This window comes from Lampetra fluviatilis, chromosome 3 (genome assembly GCF_964198595.1).
Source record: "Lampetra fluviatilis chromosome 3, kcLamFluv1.1, whole genome shotgun sequence".
Classification (NCBI taxonomy): domain Eukaryota; kingdom Metazoa; phylum Chordata; class Hyperoartia; order Petromyzontiformes; family Petromyzontidae; genus Lampetra; species Lampetra fluviatilis.
The window spans coordinates 16,346,863-16,370,168 of NC_136277.1; the positions used below are offsets into that span (position 1 = coordinate 16,346,863).

A 23,306-nucleotide genomic window follows, 5' to 3' on the forward strand; every position below is an offset into this window, starting at 1 on the left:
GGTGTTGTCGCGTTACAGCTCCTCGGCAATGGGCAGCTCGATACCGGCAACCGAGGTCCATGTCGTGTTGATGGCAGAGACTTGGTAACACACCGCACATGCGTCGTAGAGCTCGGGCATCCGCCCAAACGCCATGAGGGCACGAATGTAGTGCCGACACGGCAAGCCCATCTGCTTCATGTACCCGCACGTGCACGACCGAGAGCTGAGATCGACTCGGCGCTTGGCAGAGGCGTAGGCGTCTGGATCCTTGACGTATGCACGCATCGAGGTACTCTCGTAGACCTTGTACCTCGGGGCCAACGCCTGCTGAGCGTCGATGAGTCCTTGAGCGTACGGCGTAATGACACGCCCTTGAGCGGCCCACTTCTCGGCGTCGCTGCGGTGGGCAAAGGCCGTCGTCATCATGTCTTCCATGTGGTGCATGAGGAAGTGGAAGGGGTCCATCTCGCGAGCCGGCAGGGCCTCGCTGTTCGTGGACTCCACAAAGTTCGTCGTGCGCCAGCCGTACAATGGCCTCGTGTGCAGGTGCGGGTAGAGCGCCCACGTGTGGGGGTCGATCTTGTTGTAGTACGTGGCCGCCGCAGGCAGAGCTACGCCCAAGCAGCCCAAGGAGCTGCGGAACGCGGCCTCGGAGGCGCACCCTTGGGCATCGTAGATGATGCCTTGGAGGTCGGGCGTGAACGCGGAGCCGATGTTGTCCACGCCGTTGCAGATCAAATGCCGCGTGCAGTGGATGAGCATGAGGTCCTTCCAGTCGGAGGCTAGGATGCCCGTGCCACGATCGCAGAAGACCGGCGTGCCGTCGAGCTCGATGTCGTTGGTCGTGCAGCAGTTGAGAAACCAGTCGTAGGCCGCTGCCGTCTCGGACGGCACCAGCGCCACGGCGAGAAGGACGTTGCGGTTGTTGCCATCGCGCCCAACGAGGACGAGCATGGTTCCATTGTAGGCGCGCGCCTTCATGTGCGACCCGTCGATGCCGACGACGCGTTGAAGACTTGGCTGCAACGAGCGTGCGATCGGGTTGCAGATGAACGCACCCCAGAAGATGCCCGCATCTTCTCGCACACTGCAGGTCGTCGCGTTGAGCTTGCCGAACGTCTCCACCAGCGAGTTGATGAACTCGAAGCCTGCATGGGCCGCACTCTCGTTCGCCGCGATGCACGTGTCCTTGGCGCGGTACATCATCCGGGTCGGGACAATGACGCGAGCAACGTCGGCGACCTGGGCAATGACAGTCGGTGCGGAGGTACGGGGGTTGGCGCGAAAGGCCGAACGGGCTGTCGTGTTCGCCTCCACTTGGCGCTGCGTGATCTTGGTAGTGCCCGTGCAGCCGTGGTGATCCGTGCACAGCGCCGAGACGCGGAAGCCGCGTCGTTCCCCCGTGAGCTTCGTCAGCTTCACCTTGAAGGAACAAGGTGTTGAACTAGAGCAGACGATGGCAACGTGCCGTCCGCCGCTTCGCTTGAGGTCAAGGACCGCGCGCTTGCCTTGTTGCAAAGCCAAGTCTTGGATGCCGTGGATGGCCTCGCGGCGCGTGGTAAAAGTCTTCTTGGGGTGGAGGGTTGCCATTCGAATGTGAGCAAGGTGGCAGTGCGCCCGCCTGGTCGCAAGCCCGCCCCGAGCTCACTTCCGAGTCCGAGCCGTAGCTTGAAATGTTGGTCGTTGGGGTGCTGGCACACTGTGCCAGCGTACAAATATCAAGTGTGTGTAGTTATATGGTGCTGGCACACTGTGCCAGCATACTAATACCACGTGTTTAGATGAATGGGGTGCTGGCACAGTGTGCCAGTATACAAATACCAAGTGTTTGGATGAATGGGGTGCTGGCACACTGTGCTAGTATACAATTATCAAGTGTATTTGACAAATGTCAAAACTGGGTGCACCCTGAGTGTCCAAAACTCAAGTTTTTGGCCACCCAGGGTGCACCCAGTTTTGACATTTGGGATCCAGTTTTGTCGGCAAAAGTTAAAAACCACCCAGTTTTGACATTTTCCCCTTCCCTGATCCACTGCCAACATAACCCTGACCCAAACATTCTTTGTCCTGACCAGAGCCCTGCGATCCTGACCGTACCCAGCGCGACCTTGACCCAACCGGACCCAACCCGACCAGTTCTTGTGGTGGGGCCTCACGTCTGTTTCCCGCGGGCGCCGCCTGCTGCAGCGGCTGTTTCCCGCTACCGGTTTTCATCGCCGCCGCTGCTGCTGCTCAAGCAGCTGGAACTCGCGATGTGCGTTTTGGCAAATCGCCTTGCAGTGGATCTGATCCTAATTTTCAAACGGTGTGCAATAACGTCACCTTAACACGTAGGCTTTCGCGACCAATATCCATAATACGTTTTGTGGGTTAGATCGCGTAAATATGTGTCGTTAAACCCGCCACGACCCGACACAGCTAATTAGTAAGGTTTGTCATGTAAACAAAACGTGCCAATTCGTTACTAGTACAGCACGCCGGTGTGTTAGAGATTGTGAATGTTGTGGCTTTGCTCTTCAACACACCGGTGTGCTGTACTAGTAACGAATTGGCACGTTCTGTTTACGTGGCAAACCTTACTCATTGGTGGCGGGTTTAACGACACATTTATATATTTACGCGATCTGACCCAAAACACCTGTATTATGAATAACGTCACCGCGCGCGGTTTTAGCTCTCCCGATAGCCCGGTCGTACACGATGTCTCGGACCTGCACTGGGTTTGATTTGATTCAGCGTGTACATGATCCCCAGTTGGCAGATTTTGTCCAACATCAAGGGCTACGTTACCATTGCTATAGGCACAGCGCTCGGATCAATGTTCAACTGGGAATGGATTCCACACCCTCGGCCGCTGCGCTTTCATCGTCGCTCTTGCTCGTGAAATCCTGGATGCGGCAGAATTTTCTCCCAACTCAACGGCGACAAGGACTAGAGTCTTCCTAGCGTCCCCCCCCCCCCCCCCCCCAACAACTGCCCCAGGTTGGCTCTTTCAATCTGGTGATCGATGTTTGAATATCTTCTCAACATAAATAGGAAATATGAAACCTTGGTGTTCTCTTGCAACGTTACTTTTCCTTCCAGTCACACGTCCTCAACGAGGCTGCGAGGACTTCGTTCTGGCGTTAAAGAAATATTTTGCCCAGCTGTGCCACGTTCTTTCTCCTGCAGATGCCGAGAGACGAGTACGTGCGCCCTTTTTCTCACGTCTTGACTATTGTCCTCAGTCGACTGGCAGTCCGTCCAAAACACAGCCACCACCAGGGTGCTGACCCGCACTCCGTTTCGGGACCATATCTCGCCCCTGCTCGTGGCTTTGAGCTGGCTCCCAGTTCCAACCCACGTTGGGCTTAAAATTATTCTGCTTGTGTTCAACGCTTTAAGCGAGTTGGCTCAACTCGACGTCCAGACGATTCACCGGCAAGCTCCCCCGTATGTACGTACGTCTGTTGAACTTCTTTCACACCGTACAATCTCCACTGAGATCTCGGGGATCTAACAATTGTGCCCTACTCAGCGTCAGCACGCTGCAGGCTTTGAACCCGGGAGTGACCGGGATTTTGTTTGCATGGCACCCAGACTCTGGAATTCCCTGTCATTGGACGTGAAGACTTCGGAGTTGAAACTTTTAAGACTCCGGCTGAAGACCCACCTGTTTAAAATGGTCTTCTTTAGTTTTTCTATCGCTCTCTTTAGCCTTTCTCTCCCCAGTTACTCATTCCTTCATCCTTTACATGCATGGCGCTCTGAAATCATATTCAAGTGTGCCTTGTCAATCCAATTATAATAATTCTTACACCATCCCCAAATAAGGCCAGACCCATCTCCCACACCTGACCTGATAGTAAACTTCACTCTTACGCAGCCTAGGGGGGGTGGGGGGTAGGGTCTGACCCAGCAGACAGCTCAGGCACTAACAGCCCGAACCCTTACAAGCGCCAGAACCAACCACCACCACCACGGTTGGCTCACCATCAATGGTAGGGTACCCCCCCCCCCAATCACCAGGGCTAGGCCTCGGCAAGGTAAAAACAACGAGCCGACCTTTACCCTACCTTTTACCCTTACCACAATACAATCACTCTACCCTTACCTTTTACCCTTTAGCAAGGTAAGGTAAAAGGTCAAAAGCAACGAGCCGACCTTTACCCTACCTTTTACCTTTACCACAATACAATCACTCTACCCTTACCTTTTACCCTTTAGCAAGGTAAGGTAAAAGGTCAAAAGCAACGAGCCGACCTTTACCCTACCTTTTACCCTTACCCCATACAAATTAGCCAATTACAGGGTAATTACTGGGGTATTACTCTCGATGATTCCAATTGAAAACGGTATTTACCGGGTAATACTTCGCGCTACCTTTACCCTTCCCTTTACCTTACCCCTTGGCATGGTCGACACCTTTACCCTTTTACCCGGTAAAAAGGGTAAATTACTTTACCTTGCCGAGGCCTACCAGGGCACCCGTTCCCCCTCTGGGCTCCCACCCCCTCCCTCTCGCCCAGGAGACTCGTGTGGCAGCTTGAGCTGGGTGACCGCAGGAGGCTCCGGTCTCGGCGCATTGCAAGTCCCCGTCTTTTGTACAAAACCCGATGATTGTCTTGCGGCGATCGGCGCTGCAGAATGCGGACGGCAGAGATCGACCCCGCGAGTGCAAACAGCGCCCCTGTTAACGCCGGCAGCACCAGCTCCAGCAACACCGGCAGCATTGGCGCTGTCGGTAACGCCAGTCGCCACCCCAGCCAGCGCCAGCAGCAACAGTCTGCCGAAACCGCCACCTACAGCACCAAGCCATCCAGCAACGTCGCTCGCCGGCGACGCCGTCACCACCGGCATCCGCAGGCAACCAGCGCCAGCATCACCGGCGTGTCATCTGGCGCTGTCCCGCGGGGTGCTGTCTGCGAGCGGGTCGCCGGGAATTACGCGGCACTCACTGCACGGCAGCGGCCATTGGCGATCGCGGGAACTCGTAGTTGTGCTGCGGCCGGCGCCCGCGCCGGTTCTCTCTGTGGAAGTGCACGAGCTTGGAGAAGCAGCCCTCGTGCACGCCGACGTTGCAGCCCGGGCACCAGTACCGCGTGCGCTTGCGCCCGCCCGGCACGCGACGGTTCTTGCCGCACACCTCGCAGTCGCGCACGCGCTGCGCAGGGATGGGCAACAGCTGGTGCGGCGGGTGGCCGAACAGCCCTTGCGGGGCCTGCTGATGGTGCTGCTGGTAGGGCTGATAGTAGTGGGGCAGGGGAGCACGGCCATCCACCTCGTACGGCTCGACTGCGCAGACAACGCCGCCACGGCACCATCAGCACCGCCGCCATGGCACACAGAGGGGACCGTTGGTGGGAGCGGCGCCACCGTCCACACGCATACACACACTGGTAGTGCAGCGTGGTAGGTATGGTAGTGCAGAGTGGTGGAGTGTCTGGGTACTGGTAGTGCACGGTGGTGGGTATTACATTGCAGGGTGGAGCTGGTAGTGCAGTATAGTTGGGTATCTGTGTACTGGTAGTGCACGGTGGTGGAGCTGGTAGAGCAGTGTGGTGCTGGTAGTGCAGGCGGATGATGTACAGTGCAGTCATGGAGCTGGTAGTTGAGGGCGGAGCTGTACCTGGGTACTGGTAGTTTAGGGTGACGCCACCATCTGGACTCATCTTCAGGTATGGGGGCGGTGGCTCTTGCCACGGGGACGCCGCCGGGTGCATCCCCAGTTCCTCGTCACTCACCGCGTCTGGCACGGGGGGGGGGACACAAGGACCCAGCGTCACAGAGACGCGGAGACACGGGATGTGTCAAGAACCGCATCTAACCGCGTGGGAAGCTCAGTGGCATGGGTAGGGAGGGGTGGGGGGCGGGCGCACCTGCGTAGGCGTGGTTGGGGGGCTCCGGCTTGGTGCGCGCCCACGTGCCCCCCGCAATGTAGATGCTGTTCCCATCACGCCCCGCGGAGCAGCCCAGGCCCTCCGCGTGGACCTCATCGGCCGTGATGTCCTCCAGCTCGCTGCACTCCGCGTCTGCGGCCACCGTCACAGCAGTAGTGTAGGAGAGTTTGAGTGTAGGAGAGTGTGAGTGGAGGAGTGTTGTGTAGGAGAGAGTGAGTGTAGGAGTGTTGTGTACGAGAGCGTGAGTGTAGGAGTGTGAGTGCAGGAGATTGAGTGTACGAGAGTGTGAGTGGAGGAGAGTGTGAGTGTAGGAATGCGAGTGTACGAGAGTGCAAGAGTGTGAGTACAGGAGATTGAGTGTAGGAGACTGAGTGTAGGAGTGTGAGTGTACGAGAGTGCAAGAGTGTGAGTGTAGGAGACTGAGTGTAGGAGTGTGAGTGTACGAGAGTGCAAGAGTGTGAGTGTAGGATGCTCTCAGTGTCGGATAGAATGTGAGTGTAAGAGAAATGTGCGTGTAGGAGAGTGTGTCGGAGTGCGAGCGTAGGAGAGCAAGCGTAGGAGTGTGAGCGTAGGAATGCACGTGTGGAACGGTGGTAGTTCGTAATGCAGTAGTTGGCGCACTGCGCTAAGTAACAATCATCTAACCCATTCCTGGGCCTCCTTTAGGTCGACTCCACACCTCAAATGAGTCCTCTGTGCAATGTGTAAATATTGCATACACGTGTTGTATATGCAGTGTGCGAGGGTGTTCGTATCATTAATTTTGTTTCCCCAGTAATGCTTCACTGAGCCTCATGACTACTTTTCAGGAGGGTCCTGCCAAGTTGTTGTAGCAGGCAGGCGTTGATTGCTCTATACTGCACACTGCAATTGAGTTCATTTGCGGGGTGTTTTCTAAATGTGTGTCGTGTGTTCTGTGTACGTTGTATAGGTGCGTTGTAGATGTGTTAGTCCACACATGCTGTGTGCCACTCACCCTGCATGCTGTCCACCACTTCAGTCTTACACACGCGCAACCCTCGCTTCTCCCCCTCCTCCTCCTCCACCTCATCCTCCTCCTCGTCCTCCACAAACGCAGCATCATCCGATGGCCACAGCAAAACTGTCCCACGGCACACAGGGACATTTATAAGGTGAAGACGAAAAAATAAAAATTGTACGAGTGCATTTGCATTACAGACCCACAGTCGGGCAGCTTGTTACTTAGTAGGAGAGTTTGAGTGTAGGAGAGTGTGAGTGTAGGAGTGTTGTGTAGGAGAGAGTGAGTGTAGGAGTGTTGTGTACGAGAGCGTGAGTGTAGGAGTGTGAGTGCAGGAGATTGAGTGTACGAGAGTGTGAGTGGAGGAGAGTGTGAGTGTAGGAATGCGAGTGTACGAGAGTGCAAGAGTTTGAGTACAGGAGATTGAGTGTAGGAGACTGAGTGTAGGAGTGTGAGTGTACGAGAGTGCAAGAGTGTGAGTGTAGGAGACTGAGTGTAGGAGTGTGAGTGTACGAGAGTGCAAGAGTGTGAGTGTAGGATGCTCTCAGTGTCGGATAGAATGTGAGTGTAAGAGAAATGTGCGTGTAGGAGAGTGTGTCGGAGTGCGAGCGTAGGAGAGCAAGCGTAGGAGTGTGAGCGTAGGAATGCACGTGTGGAACGGTGGTAGTTCGTAATGCAGTAGTTGGCGCACTGCGCTAAGTAACAATCATCTAACCCATTCCTGGGCCTCCTTTAGGTCGACTCCACACCTCAAATGAGTCCTCTGTGCAATGTGTAAATATTGCATACACGTGTTGTATATGCAGTGTGCGAGGGTGTTCGTATCATTAATTTTGTTTCCCCAGTAATGCTTCACTGAGCCTCATGACTACTTTTCAGGAGGGTCCTGCCAAGTTGTTGTAGCAGGCAGGCGTTGATTGCTCTATACTGCACACTGCAATTGAGTTCATTTGCGGGGTGTTTTCTAAATGTGTGTCGTGTGTTCTGTGTACGTTGTATGGGTGCGTTGTAGATGTGTTAGTCCACACATGCTGTGTGCCACTCACCCTGCATGCTGTCCACCACTTCAGTCTTACACACGCGCAACCCTCGCTTCTCCCCCTCCTCCTCCTCCTCCTCGTCCTCCACAAACGCAGCATCATCCGATGGCCACAGCAAAACTGTCCCACGGCACACAGGGACATCACCATTATCAATCATCGCCACCAACCCCCAGCAAGATCACCACCACCAACTATTATCATCACCACCACAACTATCGTTACCACCACCAACAACCGCCATTCGCCACTAAGTGGCGGTGACGTTACCACGGCGCTTGTGCCAGGCTAGGTGCACTTTGAAGGCCACGTGAAGTGTCGAAGGCTCGCCGACAGGTCTCGGGACAGACCCAGGTGCCATGGGTTGACTGCGATGACTGCCCGATGCACCACCTGTACCCCTTACAATGCCAACTACTACCACAACAACCAATACAACAGCACATCACATAGATAATCCCCTCCACCGCCACAACAACAAATCAATGCACCCCCCAACCACCACCAACTACCAATAACCATTACCCGACATTCGCCACTAAGTGACGGTGACGTTACCACGGCGCTTGTGCCAGGCTAGGTGTACTTTGAAGGCCACGTGAAGTGTTGAAGACTCGCTGAGGTCTCGGGACAGACCCAGATGCAATGGGTTGGCTGACTGAGATGACTGGCAGTTGCACCAGCTGTACCCCCTACTGTGCCAACCACAACCACACACACTACCACAACCACACACACTACCACAACCACACACACTGCCACAACCACTACCACAACCACACCCACTACCACAACCACACCCACTACCACAACCACACACACACACTACCACAAACACACACACTACCACAAACACACACACACACACACTACCACAACCACACACACACACACTACCACAACCACACACACACACACTACCACAACCACACACACACACTACCACAACCACACACACACACTACCACAACCACACACACACACTACCACAACCACACACACTACCACACACACACTACCACAACCATACACACTACCACAACCACACACACTACCACACACACTACCACAACCACACACACTACAACCACACACACTACCACAACCACACACACTACCACAACCACACACACACTACCACACACACACTACCACAACCACACACACACTACCACAACCACACACACACACTACCACAACCACACACACACACTACCACAACCACACACACACTACCACTACCACACACACAACCACATACACTACCACAACCACACACACACTACCACAACCACACACACACTACCACAACCACACACACACACTACCACACACACTACCACCACACACACTACCACAACCACACACACACTACCACTACCACACACACAACCACACACACTACCACTACCACACACACACACTACCACACACACTACCACACACACTACCACCACACACACTACCACAACCACACACACACTACCACTACCACACACACAACCACACACACTACCACTACCACACACACAACCACACACACTACCTCACACACTACCACAACCACACACACTACCACACACACACTATATCACGACGGGAGGGTCTTGTATTGGGTTGTTTGTCCAGTTCCATAACCGACACACACTGCCACAACCACTACCACAACCACACCCACTACCACAACCACACCCACTACCACAACCACACACACACACTACCACAAACACACACACTACCACAAACACACACACACACACTACCACAACCACACACACACACTACCACAACCACACACACACACTACCACAACCACACACACACACTACCACAACCACACACACTACCACAACCACACACACACACTACCACAACCACACACACTACCACACACACACACACTACCACAACCACACACACACACACACTACCACAACCACACACACTACCACAACCACACACACTACCACACACACACTACCACAACCATACACACTACCACAACCACACACTACCACACACACTACCACAACCACACACACTACCACAACCACACACACTACCACACACACTACCACAACCACACACACTACAACCACACACACTACCACAACCACACACACTACCACAACCACACACACACTACCACAACCACACACACACTACCACAACCACACACACACTACCACAACCACACACACACACTACCACAACCACACACACACACTACCACAACCACACACACACTACCACACACACAACCACACACACTACCACAACCACACACACACTACCACAACCACACACACACTACCACAACCACACACACACACTACCACACACACTACCACACACACTACCACCACACACACTACCACAACCACACACACACTACCACTACCACACACACAACCACACACTACCACTACCACACACACAACCACACACACTACCTCACACACTACCACAACCACACACGCTACCACACACACACTATATCACGACGGGAGGGTCTTGTATTGGGTTGTTTGTCCAGTTCCATAACCGAGTTTGCCCTCGTGTGGTTTTTAAACCGGAGGAACCCGTGGGAAAAAAACCCATCGCACACAAGGGATGGGTTGGCTCAGATGGCCGGTAGATGCACCCACCATCTGTACCCCCCCCCCCCCACTGTGTCAACTAACTACAGTACCACCAATTTCACCACCACCACCATCACCACCATCATCATCATCATCACGACATCACACCGCTAACCCACCCCACCCCGGGGCCTCCACGCGCACCGGTGCCACCGTCCTCTCCCCTCCTGGCCTCGGGGCTGGCCGCCGCCTCGCTCCCTCCTCCTCCTCCTGCTGCTGCTCCTCCTGCTGCTGCTGCTCCTGCTGCTGCTGCTCCTGCTGCTGCTGCTCCTGCTGCTGCTGCTCCTGCTGCCGCTGCCCCGTCTTCCAGCGCGTGTTGGAGGCCGCTGAACCTGAGCGCCGACTGCAGCAGCTCGTGTCCCAGCGTCTGCAGCGTGGCCACGATGGCCTCGAGCAGCGCGGCCAGGCCGGGCTGGGCGGCCTCGTGCAGCGGCCACTCGGGGCCCCGTGGGGACCCCCCCGCGGGGCCCACGGCGGAGGCGGAGGAGGCCGCCGCCGCCGCCGCCTTGACGACGCGGCGCAGGGCGGCGTAGAGGGCGAAGGGCAGGCGCTGGCGCGCCGTGGCCAGCAGCTCCAGGGTGACCTGCGCGTCCTCGGCGCACGCCAGCAGATCCTCGTAGTCGCCGATCCCCAGCTCCCGCTCCATGGCCTGGGCGAAGGGCAGCTTCATGCCCTGCGCCGAGAGCCACGCGGGGAAGTCCGCGCGCGGGTCCACGCGAGGGGCCACGGCCGCTGCTGCCATCCTCCTGCGCGCTGTTGGCGTGGGGTGGGGGGGCGGTCTGGCTGGGTTCCTGGGGCAATGGGGGTCTCACTGTCTGGGGACCCCGGGAACTGGGGTCTTGGAGTAGTGGGGTGTCACTCGCTGGCTGGGTTCCCGCGTAGTGGGGTCTCACTGGCTGGGGTAGAAGTATCGGGGTGGGGGGGGGGGGTCCGGCCGGGAGTTTGGCTGCAGGAGGGTCCCTGGTCTTGTGGAGTCTCGGCTCGCGTGGTGGGAGTCTCTGTGTGTTGATGAGTCTCGGCTGTGCGTGTGAAGGAGTTTCTGCGGCTACGCTCCTGCGGCTGTCTGTCTGTCACCTGGTCTCCGACTCGCTTCCGGTACCAGACTCCCCCCCCCCAGTGACGTCACGCAGAGTGCGGCCATGTTGGGTGCAGAAGCGCGTTGATGACGCACGGGGCGAACAACCACGTGGGGTGGGGGCGTGGCTGCGCCTGTGACGCGCGGATTTCAAGGCACCACCACGTGGCGGATAGAGCAACGGGGTTAGGGGCTGTCCATAAATGACGTCACGCGATTTTTTGACCCCCCCCCTCGTCACACGGCGTCACAAAAAGTCAGACCCCTCCCCTCAAATATGACGTCACAAAGCTCTGCCCCCCCCCCAAATCGCTTTAAACTATTGTCATTGTAGTGCGTATTTAATGTGCCGCTGCACTCTGATGTTGTAGGAGAAAACATTTATTAAAAAGTCTATTTAATTAAGTAGAACGTGTTGTTTATATTTATTTAAAGTTGCGCATTTTGATGTGATGTCACATTTCTCAAACCCCCCCCCCCTCGTCACACATGTCTGACCCCACCCCCCCAGGTGCGTGACGTCATTTATGGACGGCCCCTTACGCATTTTTCAATTTTTTTCCAGCCTTTCATCTGAGGTTGATCAACCTGGAACCAATGCAAAGCTCTAGACCCTGGCACCAACTTCGGTGGCAGAGGTGTCGACAGTCATCGCACAGCTGCCAAGTAGCCCCGTGAAGACCACGTGTCACGCGCCGGCATATCCTTTGGATAAATCGCAAATAATAAATCCTTGCAGGAATCTAATTACCAAATAATTACCAATTAGATTTGTACAAGATTCTAATTGCCAATGAGATTCGATGCGTTTAACATAGCCGCACACCCCTATAACGGAGTGTCCACGTGTGACTGGGACAATGCCACCGCTGGCAAAGGCTCATTGCATCACTCGCCATTCAAACTCACCTTCACTCGCTTCCAACCGCACACACACACACACATGCAGTCCCGCCTATACACAAAATCACAAACAGTCATTCAGAGACCCAGGGTCACTCACACAAAGACTCCCGTATAGACTTCAACGGGCCGTTGGGGTAAGTGCCGTTAGCACCTATCGGGACTGGCACCGCACGCGAGGGTGTGTGTGAACAGCACCACGCCCACCCGGCTACCTTTGTCTCCCCAAACGTCATACCAGGTACTCATGTTAAGGCTGAGGCGACCTTGGTGGGGGCCCAGCACGAGTATAAATATGTTCCACTGCTATTGGTCGTAAGCTGGAATTGAAGTCCACTGGGTTCTTAGTGCATTGCGCTAATTACGATATGCCAGCTCCACACGTACACATCGTCCGACACCCAGTCAGGCTCACACACACACACACAATCCCATTCAGTGACACACACACACAACCTATCGCGCTCCCAACAATCACAAAATACATCTCGCACATTTCTTTACCAGGCTTGTAATATGCGGTTACCACGTGTTTTCTTTTATTGGGACCAGCGGCACGAGTTTGTTGAAGCAGTCTGGTACATAGTGGGGCGGGCGACACTGCAACACGGCACAGTGTCTGCAGCGTCTTGGTTACCCCTGCGTGAGCTACATACAACACAACCCACATCCTGTCTGCCGTGGCTTCCCGCCAGTCCTAAATCACACCACGTGCACCCTGAGCACAGGCCATGGAGAACGTCATGGCAATACGATCCAGTCGCTAGCTGGCCTGCGGCTGCTCTAGCTGCGTCGCGTCGAGCACCACGACAACCGTGGTCTTGCTGGCCCCCGCCGCCTCGCCGGCGCCCGCCGCCTCGCCGGTGGCGCCCGCCGTCCCGGCGTGGGCGGCTGCCCCGTGCTTGTTGAGCAGCGTCTTGCGCGTGAAGGCTTTGCCACAGGCCTCGCACACGTACGGCCGCTCGCCCGAGTGCTTGCGCGCATGCCGCTGCAGCTCGGCCGCAAAGTAGAAGCGCATCCCGCACGCGTCGCACGCGAAGCGCTTGGCGCCGGACTCGCGCAGCCTGTGCTGCGCCAGCGCCGACGACTGCGCGAAGCCCTGGCCGCAGTCGTGGCAGCGGTAGGGGCGCTCCCCTGTGTGCGTGCGCGCGTGGCGCGTCAGGTGCGAGCGCTCGGCGAAGGCGCGGCCGCACTCGCCGCACGCGAAAGGCCGCTCGCCCGTGTGCGTCCGCCGGTGGTTGTCCAGGTTGGTGCGGAACGAGAAGCGCTTGCCGCACACGTCGCAGCCGAACATCTTGGTGTCGGCGTGCGTTCGCTTGTGCTTGAGCAGGTACGCCGGCGTGGCGAAGCCCTTGCCGCACAGGTCGCATACGCAGCCGCGGCCCGGCGCATGGATGCGCAGGTGGATGGCGAGGTTCTCCGAGTGCGCGAATGCCTTGCCGCACTCCTCGCACACGTACGGACGCTCGCCCGTGTGCAACGCGCGGTGGCGCCGCAGCGCCGACGCGCGGATGAACGCTTCCCCGCACAGCTCGCAGCGGAACGGGCGCTCGCCCGTGTGCTGTCGCGTGTGCAGCTGCAGGGACTGCTGCGAGCAGAAATCGCGGGAGCAGTGCTGGCAGTGGAAGGGCCGCGCCGGCCGGTGCGACGCCTCGTGCCGCGTCAGGGAGTAGCGCAGTCGGAACCGCTTGCCGCACTCGGCGCACGCGAAGCCACCGGGCTCGGGGCGCGGCCCCCTCCGGCCTCGCTCCCTGCCGTTCCCGGCCGTCACCGTTTCCTCCGTCACGGTCGCCGGCGATCGCCTCCTCCTCGGCCTCTTTTCCGTCAGTGTCGCGGCTGCGAGCAACACGGACGTGGCGCCCCGAGTGCGGCAACCCTCGTGACGTCGTCGCCGCCCCCTCCGGCCACGCGTTGGACTCGCACGACATTCACCATTCTCACCACCGCCGCCGTCCCCCCCCTCTCCGGTTTCACCGCCCTCACCGCCTTCACCATTCTCGTCCCCGGCCTCACCACTGTTCGCCAGCTCCTTGTTGGCAGCGCCACCGTCCCCCACATCGTTCCCACCGCCTAGGGGACAGCAAACGGTGCGGTCACCCTGCGGGAGACCCAAGCACGCGCGCTTCTCAGCGACTGCATGCAGTGCAACCCTGCCACGCGATGGGACGCCGTGCTCCGTCCTGCTCAGGCCTGACCACACCGTGATGGCCAGGGCAACACGGGCATTGCGGCCGCATGGTTCTGCCAGCCCAGCCTCGGCGCGCCTCTTTCCACTCCTGACGAGCTCTTCGCTCATCGCGCCTCCAATTATCATGGTTGGATACGTACAGTGCGAAAGAAATTCAACATACATACATCCTGCATCTGCGGCCATTGCAAAGGGTGTGGAGCTGACAACCTCTGAAGGCTGCTTACAGGCCTCCCTTGAAAAAGAGATATATGATCTCAATGGGCTGCAGTCTGGTCATATGTCCATGTATCTGTCTATATTTCTCTCCCATCTGTGCCTATCTTTCTGGAAACATTTACTCTCTCAACTCTGACATTACTCATTGACTGGGATGACAGTGTCACCCATTGTATCTCGACAATGCTCAGAAGAGATGGAATGAACCTCGAAAGAATAACGCTAGAGAGAATTAAACTAGACGGAATGATACTCGAGGGAAAGATGTAAAGAACTGAACGCAGTCTCACCCTTCTCCCCTGGCTCCTCCGATTGTTCATCTGGAGTCTCCTGCTTTGTGCGTGTGTCAGCGCAACCGTCCGTGCGTCCCAGCGGCGTCTCCCCAGCGCTGTCCTCGGGGCTCTCTCCCGCACTCTCCTCCTCCGTCTTGCAGTCTTCGTCGCTCTGCTCCCGGAACCTCCTTCCACCCCGCCCCCTGCCTCGACCCCTGCCCCGTCCCCGTCCCCGTGGCCCCCATCGTCTGCCCCCGACTGCCTCCTGTTCCACTGGCCCCTCGGCCAACGTCCCTGCAACAACACGCACGTGACATTCGGTTGGTCGGGGTCACGGACTCATTCGGTGAGAGGGAAAAAGGTCAAAACAGCACATCGCAACGGCATGAGGACAAGAGAGAAACAGGGTCCTGCAAGTCATGAAGCAATGATAATTTGCATTTGATAATAATCATAATAATCCCCTTTAACTACCGAGGAAAGCCTCACCGTGTCTCAAGCTTTTTCTCAGGAGGGTCCATTGGAATATTCGGCCAGTTCTATTATTGTTTGGCTTTGTGCGAGAGGATACCAGGGTACATGGGATGAGTAATTCGAGCCCGAGCGGAGTCACCGGATCATGTGGGATACCTCGGCTGTGGGTCACGCCGAGTCACTGACCAGTGTCTGTGGCGGTGACGGCGGTAGTGGTGGTGGTGGTGGCGGCGGTGGCGGCAGCACTGGCAACGACGGCCTCGCGCGCGTGCGTGCCCTCGTGGCGCTGCAACTGCACGCGCTGGCGGAAGGCGCGGCCGCACTGGGTGCAGGCGAAGGGCTTCTCCCCCGTGTGCACACGCCGGTGCTGCTCCAGGTTGGTGCGGCCCGAGAAGGCGCGCCCGCACTCCTCGCAACAGAAGGGTCGCGCGCGCTCGCCCGCATGCACCTTCTTGTGGTTCAGCAGGTTCGTGGGCGTCGCAAACGCCTTGCCTGGTGCGCGTGCGGCCGTCGTGTGCGGAGGGGGGGGATGCGTGGACACCAGGGCCAACACTTGACAAGGAGAACTTCCCTCTACTCTTAACATCGCGGCCTTCACACATATTACAGTGATCACACGTATTGAAACGTCTCGTTCGGAGGGCTGAAAGGAAAGTTAAAGTAATTTCCTACTCAATGGGCAATGAGGCGTACTCATCTGCCATTTACAGTAATTTTGAAGCTCATCTCACAAGCAGGCTGAGACATCTCAATGTCTCTATATCTCTCTGCAACAGGCACCGAGCATCGGTGAGCTCTCTCCGCTGGCTGAACAAAGGCTACGCCAACAACCGCCGCCCACCACCTTAAACCAAACCAGCAGTAACCGCAACAACACCTCCCCAGTGGTGGCGAGATGTGAACTACCTTGCATGGTATACAGGAGGTCGTGGGTTCGATCTCAACCCTGACGCCTGCGTTTAGCTCTGGTTTTTCCCTCCACATTTAGAATCAACATGCATTTAAAGTACTGTATTTGGCTGCTACTATAAATTTCCGCGTGATAAGCCACTTCGTTTGGCTACGATTTGCGATTAGGTCGCTTCTAAAAAAGAGCTATAAAGCTCAGTGAGCCTTACCTGGTAAAAAAAAATAACCGTTTAGTTTTTTTAGTTTAGTCTCGCCGTACACACCGCGCCAGCCCCGGGACTCTCACCGCACGCTCCGCAGGTGTAAGGCCGCTCCCCGCTGTGCGTGAGCCGGTGCCGCGACAGGTAGGAGGATGTGGCGAAGGCCTTGCCGCAGGCGGCGCACACGAACGGCTTGACGGCGGCGTGCGTCTTGCGGTGCACGGCGAGGTTCTCGCGGTGCGCAAAGCTCTTGCCGCAGGCGTCGCACGCGAAGGGCCGCTCACCCGTGTGCGCCGCTGCGTGCCGCTGCAGCGAGGAGGCGCGCACAAAGCGCTCGCCGCACGCCAGGCACGCGTACGGCCGCTCGCCCGTGTGTCGCCGCATGTGCAGCTTCAGCGAGTGCTTCAACGTGAAGCGACGGCCGCACTCCTTGCACGGGTAGCCGGGCGCCTGCTCCGCCGCGCCGTCGCCGCTCCCGCCGTCGTCGGCCGACGGTCCCGAGCCGCCCGCGGCGGGCGGCGGCGGCGGCGTGATGTAGGCAGTGGCAATGGCGGCGGTGGCGGTCGTGACGGCCACCTTGTGGTGTGCCGGTGGGATGGCTGTGCTGCCCGCGTGAGCGGCCGGATCGGCCAGCAGCAGCTGCGTGGCTCCGGGTCCGGCTGGGAAGGCATGGGAGCGGCATTAGTGGTAAACGAGACGTCTCTGATGTGGCGGAGGGGGTCGGGGTTTGTAGGAGGTGGCTGATAGGCTCCGTGTGCGGTGTGTGTGGAGTGCACCTTTGTGTGCGTGCTGTGCGGTATGAACTTTGATGTTGGTGCAGTGTGGCGTGTACCGTGGTGTGTGCCGTGGTGTGGAGCTATGAAATTAGGTGTGTCGAGCATGTACTTTGGTGTGAACCCTGGCCAACAGAGTTTGTGGTGTGTGGTAGATGTGGTGAGTACCGTGGTCAAGAGGGTGTGTGTGTGTGTGTTGTGTATTGTGGCGAGTACTGCGATGTGGTACGAAATTTGGTGCGTGTGTGGCGCGTACCTCGGTGTGTTCCTTGGTGTGTGCCGTGGCTGACAGGGTGTGTGTGCGTGCCACACGACCCCATGTCTCCATGCTGCTCGGAGCCCATCAGCTGCACGTCGTCCAGGCCCAGCGTCGTGCCGTACTCGGAGAGGTCCCTGAGGAACCTCTCAGCCTCCACGCCCTCTCCCACACCTACGCACGTGTTCACGTGAGGACACAGCTCCTCACACCAAACTCACATGCAAGAGCCAACAAAAATGTAGCATTGCTAGTTCTGAAAAAGAACGTGATTGTACCCAACTGCAATACCGCTTGCAGAATGTTACGACCCGCCGAAACAGCCAGTGGCGAGCACCCCAATCTCGGTGCAATACAACAACCCCATCATGTGACTGCGTCATGACCGCACAGTGATTTATACGTCCCAGTTAGCCTGGCATACAGCCCCAGTGGCTCAGCGGCAGAGGAACTTCAAATCCAGGTTGGGGATTGACTCGGCCCATCATTCCACTGGGTCCGATAATAATTATTAGCACCACCTTTGGGAAAGTCAACAGTGGTTTGTCCGACGGAGACTCGCCCTTGCCATCTCAATGTGGAATTTCCACAACTGGATCAGGGCTGTAAATGGGAGAAGAGCACCAATGCCTCGACGCTCATTTTAGCAGGAAAGGAAAATCACTACCGACACGGAAATCACGAGACTCGATCGAATCCGACTGGCGAACTTGTGCACGACCCTGGGCGGGTGCAGGGACAGTAGCAGGGAGCGAGATTTGGTGCGCAAGAGAGAGAGATGAGCGCGTGCTAGACCCGTGCGTTTGTGGGCACCACTCACAGGGGCGTGCGGCGTGCGTGGTGCGGCGGTGGTGGTTGAGGTTGGTGCGAAAGGAGAACTGCTTCCCGCAGGCGTCGCAGTGGAAGGGCTTGGTGCCCGTGTGCATGAGCCGGTGCTTGGTGAGGTACGAGGCCGTGGCGAAGCTCTTGCCGCACTCCTCGCAGGCGAACGGCTTGACGGGCGCGTGGATGCGCAGGTGGATGGCGAGGTTCTCCGAGTGCGCGAAAGCTTTGCCGCACACGTCGCACACGTAGGGCCGCTCGCCCGTGTGCAGCGCGCGGTGCCGCAGCAGCGAGGAGGAACGTGCGAAGGTCTCGCCGCACAGCTCGCAGCGGTACGGCCGCTCCCCCGTGTGCTGCCGCATGTGGATTTTGAGCGAGTACTTGAGCGTGAACAACTTGCCGCACTCCTCGCACTGGAAGCCGCTCTCTGTGCGGTGGGCGCTGGCCACGTGCGCCGCCAGCAGCCGCTGCTCCGCGAACCTCTGCGCGCACAGACCGCATTCCAGCGCCCCGCCGGCGCCGCCCCGCTGCTGCCCTTCCACCGAGCCGCCGGGTCCGCTGTCCGCAGGCAGCGGCGCCGTCGGCTCTGGGACGCTCGCGAGGAGCTGTGCGGTGGGGCCGGGCTGCATCTGTGTTGGCTCCTGCTGGTAGTGCTGCACCACCATGAGGGCAGCGTGCTCCACCATGAAGCCTGGCTCTCCTGTGGGGACAGCAGTGTCGGGAGGATAACCGCACACACGATACGTAACGTACAAAAAACACTCATACGAGACCTGTACAACACAAAGCTGTTCACGACACCTGCTCACACGTGATAAGTCAAAGATCTCCTGTTTGGACGTTAACAGATTGCTCGGGCCACTGCTGTTAGTGACCACCTATTGAGACCGGCACGGTGTATACGAAGTGGTGACGTGGCCAGCTCCACATGCGCAAGCTGCATTTGCCTCCCCGGCGTTGATATTTATTCACACCACACCAGGTACTCGTTTAAGGTCGACCTAGCAGAGACCAAGACAGTTCCCATCTGTCACATCACTGCTTGTAGCCCATGGCGAGGAATCAAACTCAAGATGCCAGGTTCTTAGCGCAGTGCGCAAAAACCATTCCACCAGCGCTCCAAGGAAACACACTCGCAAAACAACTTCATTCCCAGGAGTGGTTATCGCTCGCGTCAAGCTGGTCGCACCTGGGTCCGCGTGCTGGGGCCCTGGGCTCCCCGTGTCCGTCCCTGCGGCCCCCAGCAGCAGGGTCAGCTGAGCAGGGCCCTCCTCCTCCTCATCCTCGCCCGGGGCGGGTCCCCCGTCCCTGCCGAACCCCGTGGAACCCAGGCCGGGCCCATGGCCGCCCTGCACCACCGCGGCCGCCTGCTCCTGCAGCAGGATGCCGGCGTGCAGCAGGTCCATGTGCACGACCGCGTCGGCACGCAGCGGCCCTGCGGCGTACGCGACGCCCGAGTGTGCCGAGCTGCCGTCCACCAGCATCCCACCTGCCAGGCCGCCCTCCGCTTGCGCCTGTGCGCCGGCGCTGTCCGAGTGGGCGCAGTCCTCCGGTAGAACACCATCTGTGCGTACGGCGCTGTGCGTATGTGCTGTGCCCTCGACGTGCCCGTGAGGTTGGCCCGCGTGGGCCAGGTAGTCTGTGCTAGTTGCATGTGACAACGTGGCCATGTTGGAAACGTGGTCTGGCTGCCCCGTCTCTCCCACGTGATTCGTTGGGTAGCCCGTCTGCTCTGCCTGTTCTGTGTGTGTTGAGTAGACAGTCTGGTCTGCCTGTTCCAACTTTGTTGGGTAGGCTGTCTGGACTGCCTGTTCTGTGTGCGTTGGGTAGACTGTGTGGTCTGACTGTTCTGGGTCTGAGTAGCCTGTCTGAATTGCTTGTTCCGAGTGTGTTGCGTAGATTGCGTGGTCTGCCTGTTCTGTGCGTGTTGCGTATACTGTGTGGTCTGACTGTTCTGTGTGCGAGTAGACCGTCTGAACTGATTGTTCCGACTGTGTTGCATAGACGGCGTGGTCTGCCTGCTCTCTGCGTGTTCCGTAGACCGTTTGATCTGGTTGTCCTGATTGTGTTGCGTAGACTGTGTGGTCTGCCTGCTCTGTGCGTGTTCCGTAGACCGTTTGATCTGGTTGTCCTGATTGTGTTGTGTAGACTGCGTGGTCTGCCTGCTCTGTGCGCATTGCGGAGCCTTCCTGCTCCATCCGTGACGTGGCCTCGGGGTCCATGCCGCCAACAGCGAACGTGGGCGCTCGTTGTCCATCGGCCACCGCGCCAGCGCCTGCCCGTACGCACTCCGTACCGTCACTCCTGTGCGAGCCGCCGTGCTCGGGCTCCATAACTATGAACCCCTCCATGTTAACCACACACTCTTCGGCTGCAACCTCCAGGCGGCACTCCTCGGCCATCCCTGCGCACAACATCGGGGTCACAAAAACGGCAGAAGTTAACGGCAGCAAGGAGCAGGCACAAGGGTGCAGCGCCGCAATGCCGTGCTCATGTCACTGCTGGTGGAAAGGTCTCCAGTCGAAGAGGCCCTGGGGGGTATTTTGGCCCGATCTTTCCCGCTGGACGGCCGTGTTTGAACAGGCGGGGTGGTACAACCACTCTACCACACCACGCGCGACCTGCCCATGTGAACACGAGAATTATTAAACGCCTGTTGCCCAAATCACGCACAACAATGCAGCAAATCTCAGAAGCAGCCTCGAGCCTTGGATAGCGCTTGGGGGCAGGCGACCACCATCCACCAGGTACTTGCTACAGGTTGCTGCTTGGCTACGTGGAAACCGGGCACCGGGGGGCTATGCAGCGAAAATGCACCGTAAATGTACTGTACTTCTATGCTCCCCTGCCCACACCATCACCGAGCCGCGTTGGCCAGCCTTGTGAAGTGTTGCCAAGTTAAAGGCAGTGGCCCTCACAACCTTGCTCACTCCACGACACACGTCTGTGTGCCCAAGGAAAGTTGGGAAAGGCCGAGGATGGAGAGGTGGTGGTGGGGTAGCCGTCTGCCACCGTACTGGGTGGATGCGCGACCTACGGAGATGGAAGGGCAGAGGGGTAGTTGGGGGGGGCATGGATAGGCCACTGAACGGCACGGAGTGTTCGTCTTGAACCCTTTGGCCGCGGCACCCACGGCTGCTCAGCAACTTGCATCGGCCACCGCGACCCGCGAGGCAGCGGGCGAGGAGGAGGTCCTCACCCAGAAGTGGATCGGTGCACATCGAGGCGCGAGTGGGGAGACTCACCTCGTGTCGCGATGACGCCAGGGCCGCTCTCGGCCAGGGCCCCTATCGGCCAGGGCCCCTATCGGCCAGGGCCGCTCTCGGCCAGGGCCCCTATCGGCCAGGGCCGCTCTCGGCCAGGGCCGCTATCGGCCAGGGCCCCTATCGGCCAGGGCCCCTATCGGCACGGCCTCTATCGGCCAGGGCCCCTGTCGGCCAGGGCCCCTGTCGGCCAGGGCCCCTGTCGGCCAGGGCCCCTGTCGGCCAGGGCCCCTATCGGCCAGGGCCCCTGTCGGTCAGGGCCAGGGCCCCTATCGGTCAGGGCCAGGGCTTAACGCCTCCGACCGGAGTCTCGGCCGCAACCCTCAGCAGCAGCAGCGGCCGCCGGGTGTTGGAAGATTGCTCCTCACCGAATGCTGGTAACGAGACGGGTAACGAGCGAGGAGGAGGAGGTGGAGGAGGTGGTGGAGGAGGTGGAGGAGGAGGTGGAGGGGTCGCGATGGTAACGGAGGAGCCGCGGCCGCCGCCGCTTGGGCCTTGAAGCTGCAGAGGCCCTCCGCGTCACCCCCACCCCTCACCCCCCTCGTTAGTGATTCCTCTCGACCGACTTTCACAACGAATCGATTCCGAATCGATTGCTACGTCCGCTTTGCACGCAAAAGCAGGAATCGCATCGTGCGATCCGGAGAAGTGAGGAAATCACTTTGGCGCGGGAATCGCCGTCAGAGAAATTGTGTTCAAATCTAGAATCATTGAGGGGGTTAAGGAATCATATTCTTAGGTTTTTTCGGTAAAGTCACGTAGGTAAAACATCAAAATTAATGAAAATAAAATAAAACTTTTGTTTTATTTTATTTTCATTAATTTTTCATTAATTTTAATGAAAATAAAATAAAACTTTTGTTTTATTTTATTTTCATTAATTTTGATGTTTTACCTACGTGACTTTACCGAAAAAACCTAAGAATATGATTCCTTGCAGTCACGAAAGCTTCAAATCTGGGGTTAAGGAAGTTACTTCAGTCGCCACTGTGTATAACTTATTAACCTGACAATTACATTACGGAAAAAGTGTTTGTCGAGAAACTGCTGATGTAATATGTATCAGGCACCGCACACAGTGTACGGCGCAAGTTTCCAAATCTTACACCTCCCCCCACCCCAATTTATGCACAACGAAGGATCATTGCCCGAAACGTCGACTAATAACAGTGACTGTGAATACTTTCAAGGGTCCCACATCCCCCCCCCCACCACCGCACGCGCTGTTAACGAGACGGGGCTGGTGAGCGTTGTCCGGCGGCCATATTACTACGGGGTGGTTGGTGACCACCACCGGTACTTTTATATCATTTAGTAAATTATCATTTAAAATGTATTAATATTATTTTTATGCAGAGTGTCTGCTGCTGTGTCCTGTACAGCGCTTTGAGATCTTTTCTGAAAAATCCTCTAAATAAATGTAATTATTA

General features: G+C 57.5%; 3 protein-coding genes across 3 annotated transcripts; all 3 read right to left on the reverse strand.

Annotated features, from left to right (window-relative positions):
• Nucleotides 1–3,999: 3,999 nt before the first annotated feature.
• LOC144950023 (uncharacterized) lies at nt 4,000–11,264 on the reverse strand. Its single transcript, XM_078879996.1, has 6 exons — nt 10,667–11,264; nt 7,887–8,000; nt 6,838–6,963; nt 5,841–5,993; nt 5,591–5,710; nt 4,000–5,256 (listed from the first exon to the last, which is right to left on the reverse strand). Exons 1-6 carry the CDS (start codon nt 11,262–11,264, stop codon nt 4,916–4,918), a joined length of 1,452 nt encoding a protein of 483 aa, XP_078736122.1. The 3' UTR covers nt 4,000–4,915.
• A 1,793-nt stretch (nt 11,265–13,057) lies between these two features.
• Nucleotides 13,058–15,760, reverse strand: LOC144950037 (uncharacterized). Its single transcript, XM_078880005.1, has 3 exons — nt 15,751–15,760; nt 15,198–15,473; nt 13,058–14,570 (listed from the first exon to the last, which is right to left on the reverse strand). The coding sequence occupies exons 1-3, from the start codon at nt 15,758–15,760 to the stop codon at nt 13,264–13,266; spliced, it is 1,593 nt and encodes a 530-aa protein (XP_078736131.1). The 3' UTR covers nt 13,058–13,263.
• LOC144953379 (uncharacterized) lies at nt 15,725–22,426 on the reverse strand. Its single transcript, XM_078883944.1, has 6 exons — nt 22,245–22,426; nt 19,803–21,017; nt 18,612–19,313; nt 17,792–17,965; nt 16,849–17,421; nt 15,725–16,145 (listed from the first exon to the last, which is right to left on the reverse strand). Exons 2-6 carry the CDS (start codon nt 21,013–21,015, stop codon nt 15,832–15,834), a joined length of 2,976 nt encoding a protein of 991 aa, XP_078740070.1. The 5' UTR covers nt 21,016–21,017; nt 22,245–22,426; the 3' UTR covers nt 15,725–15,831.
• Nucleotides 22,427–23,306: the final 880 nt, after the last annotated feature.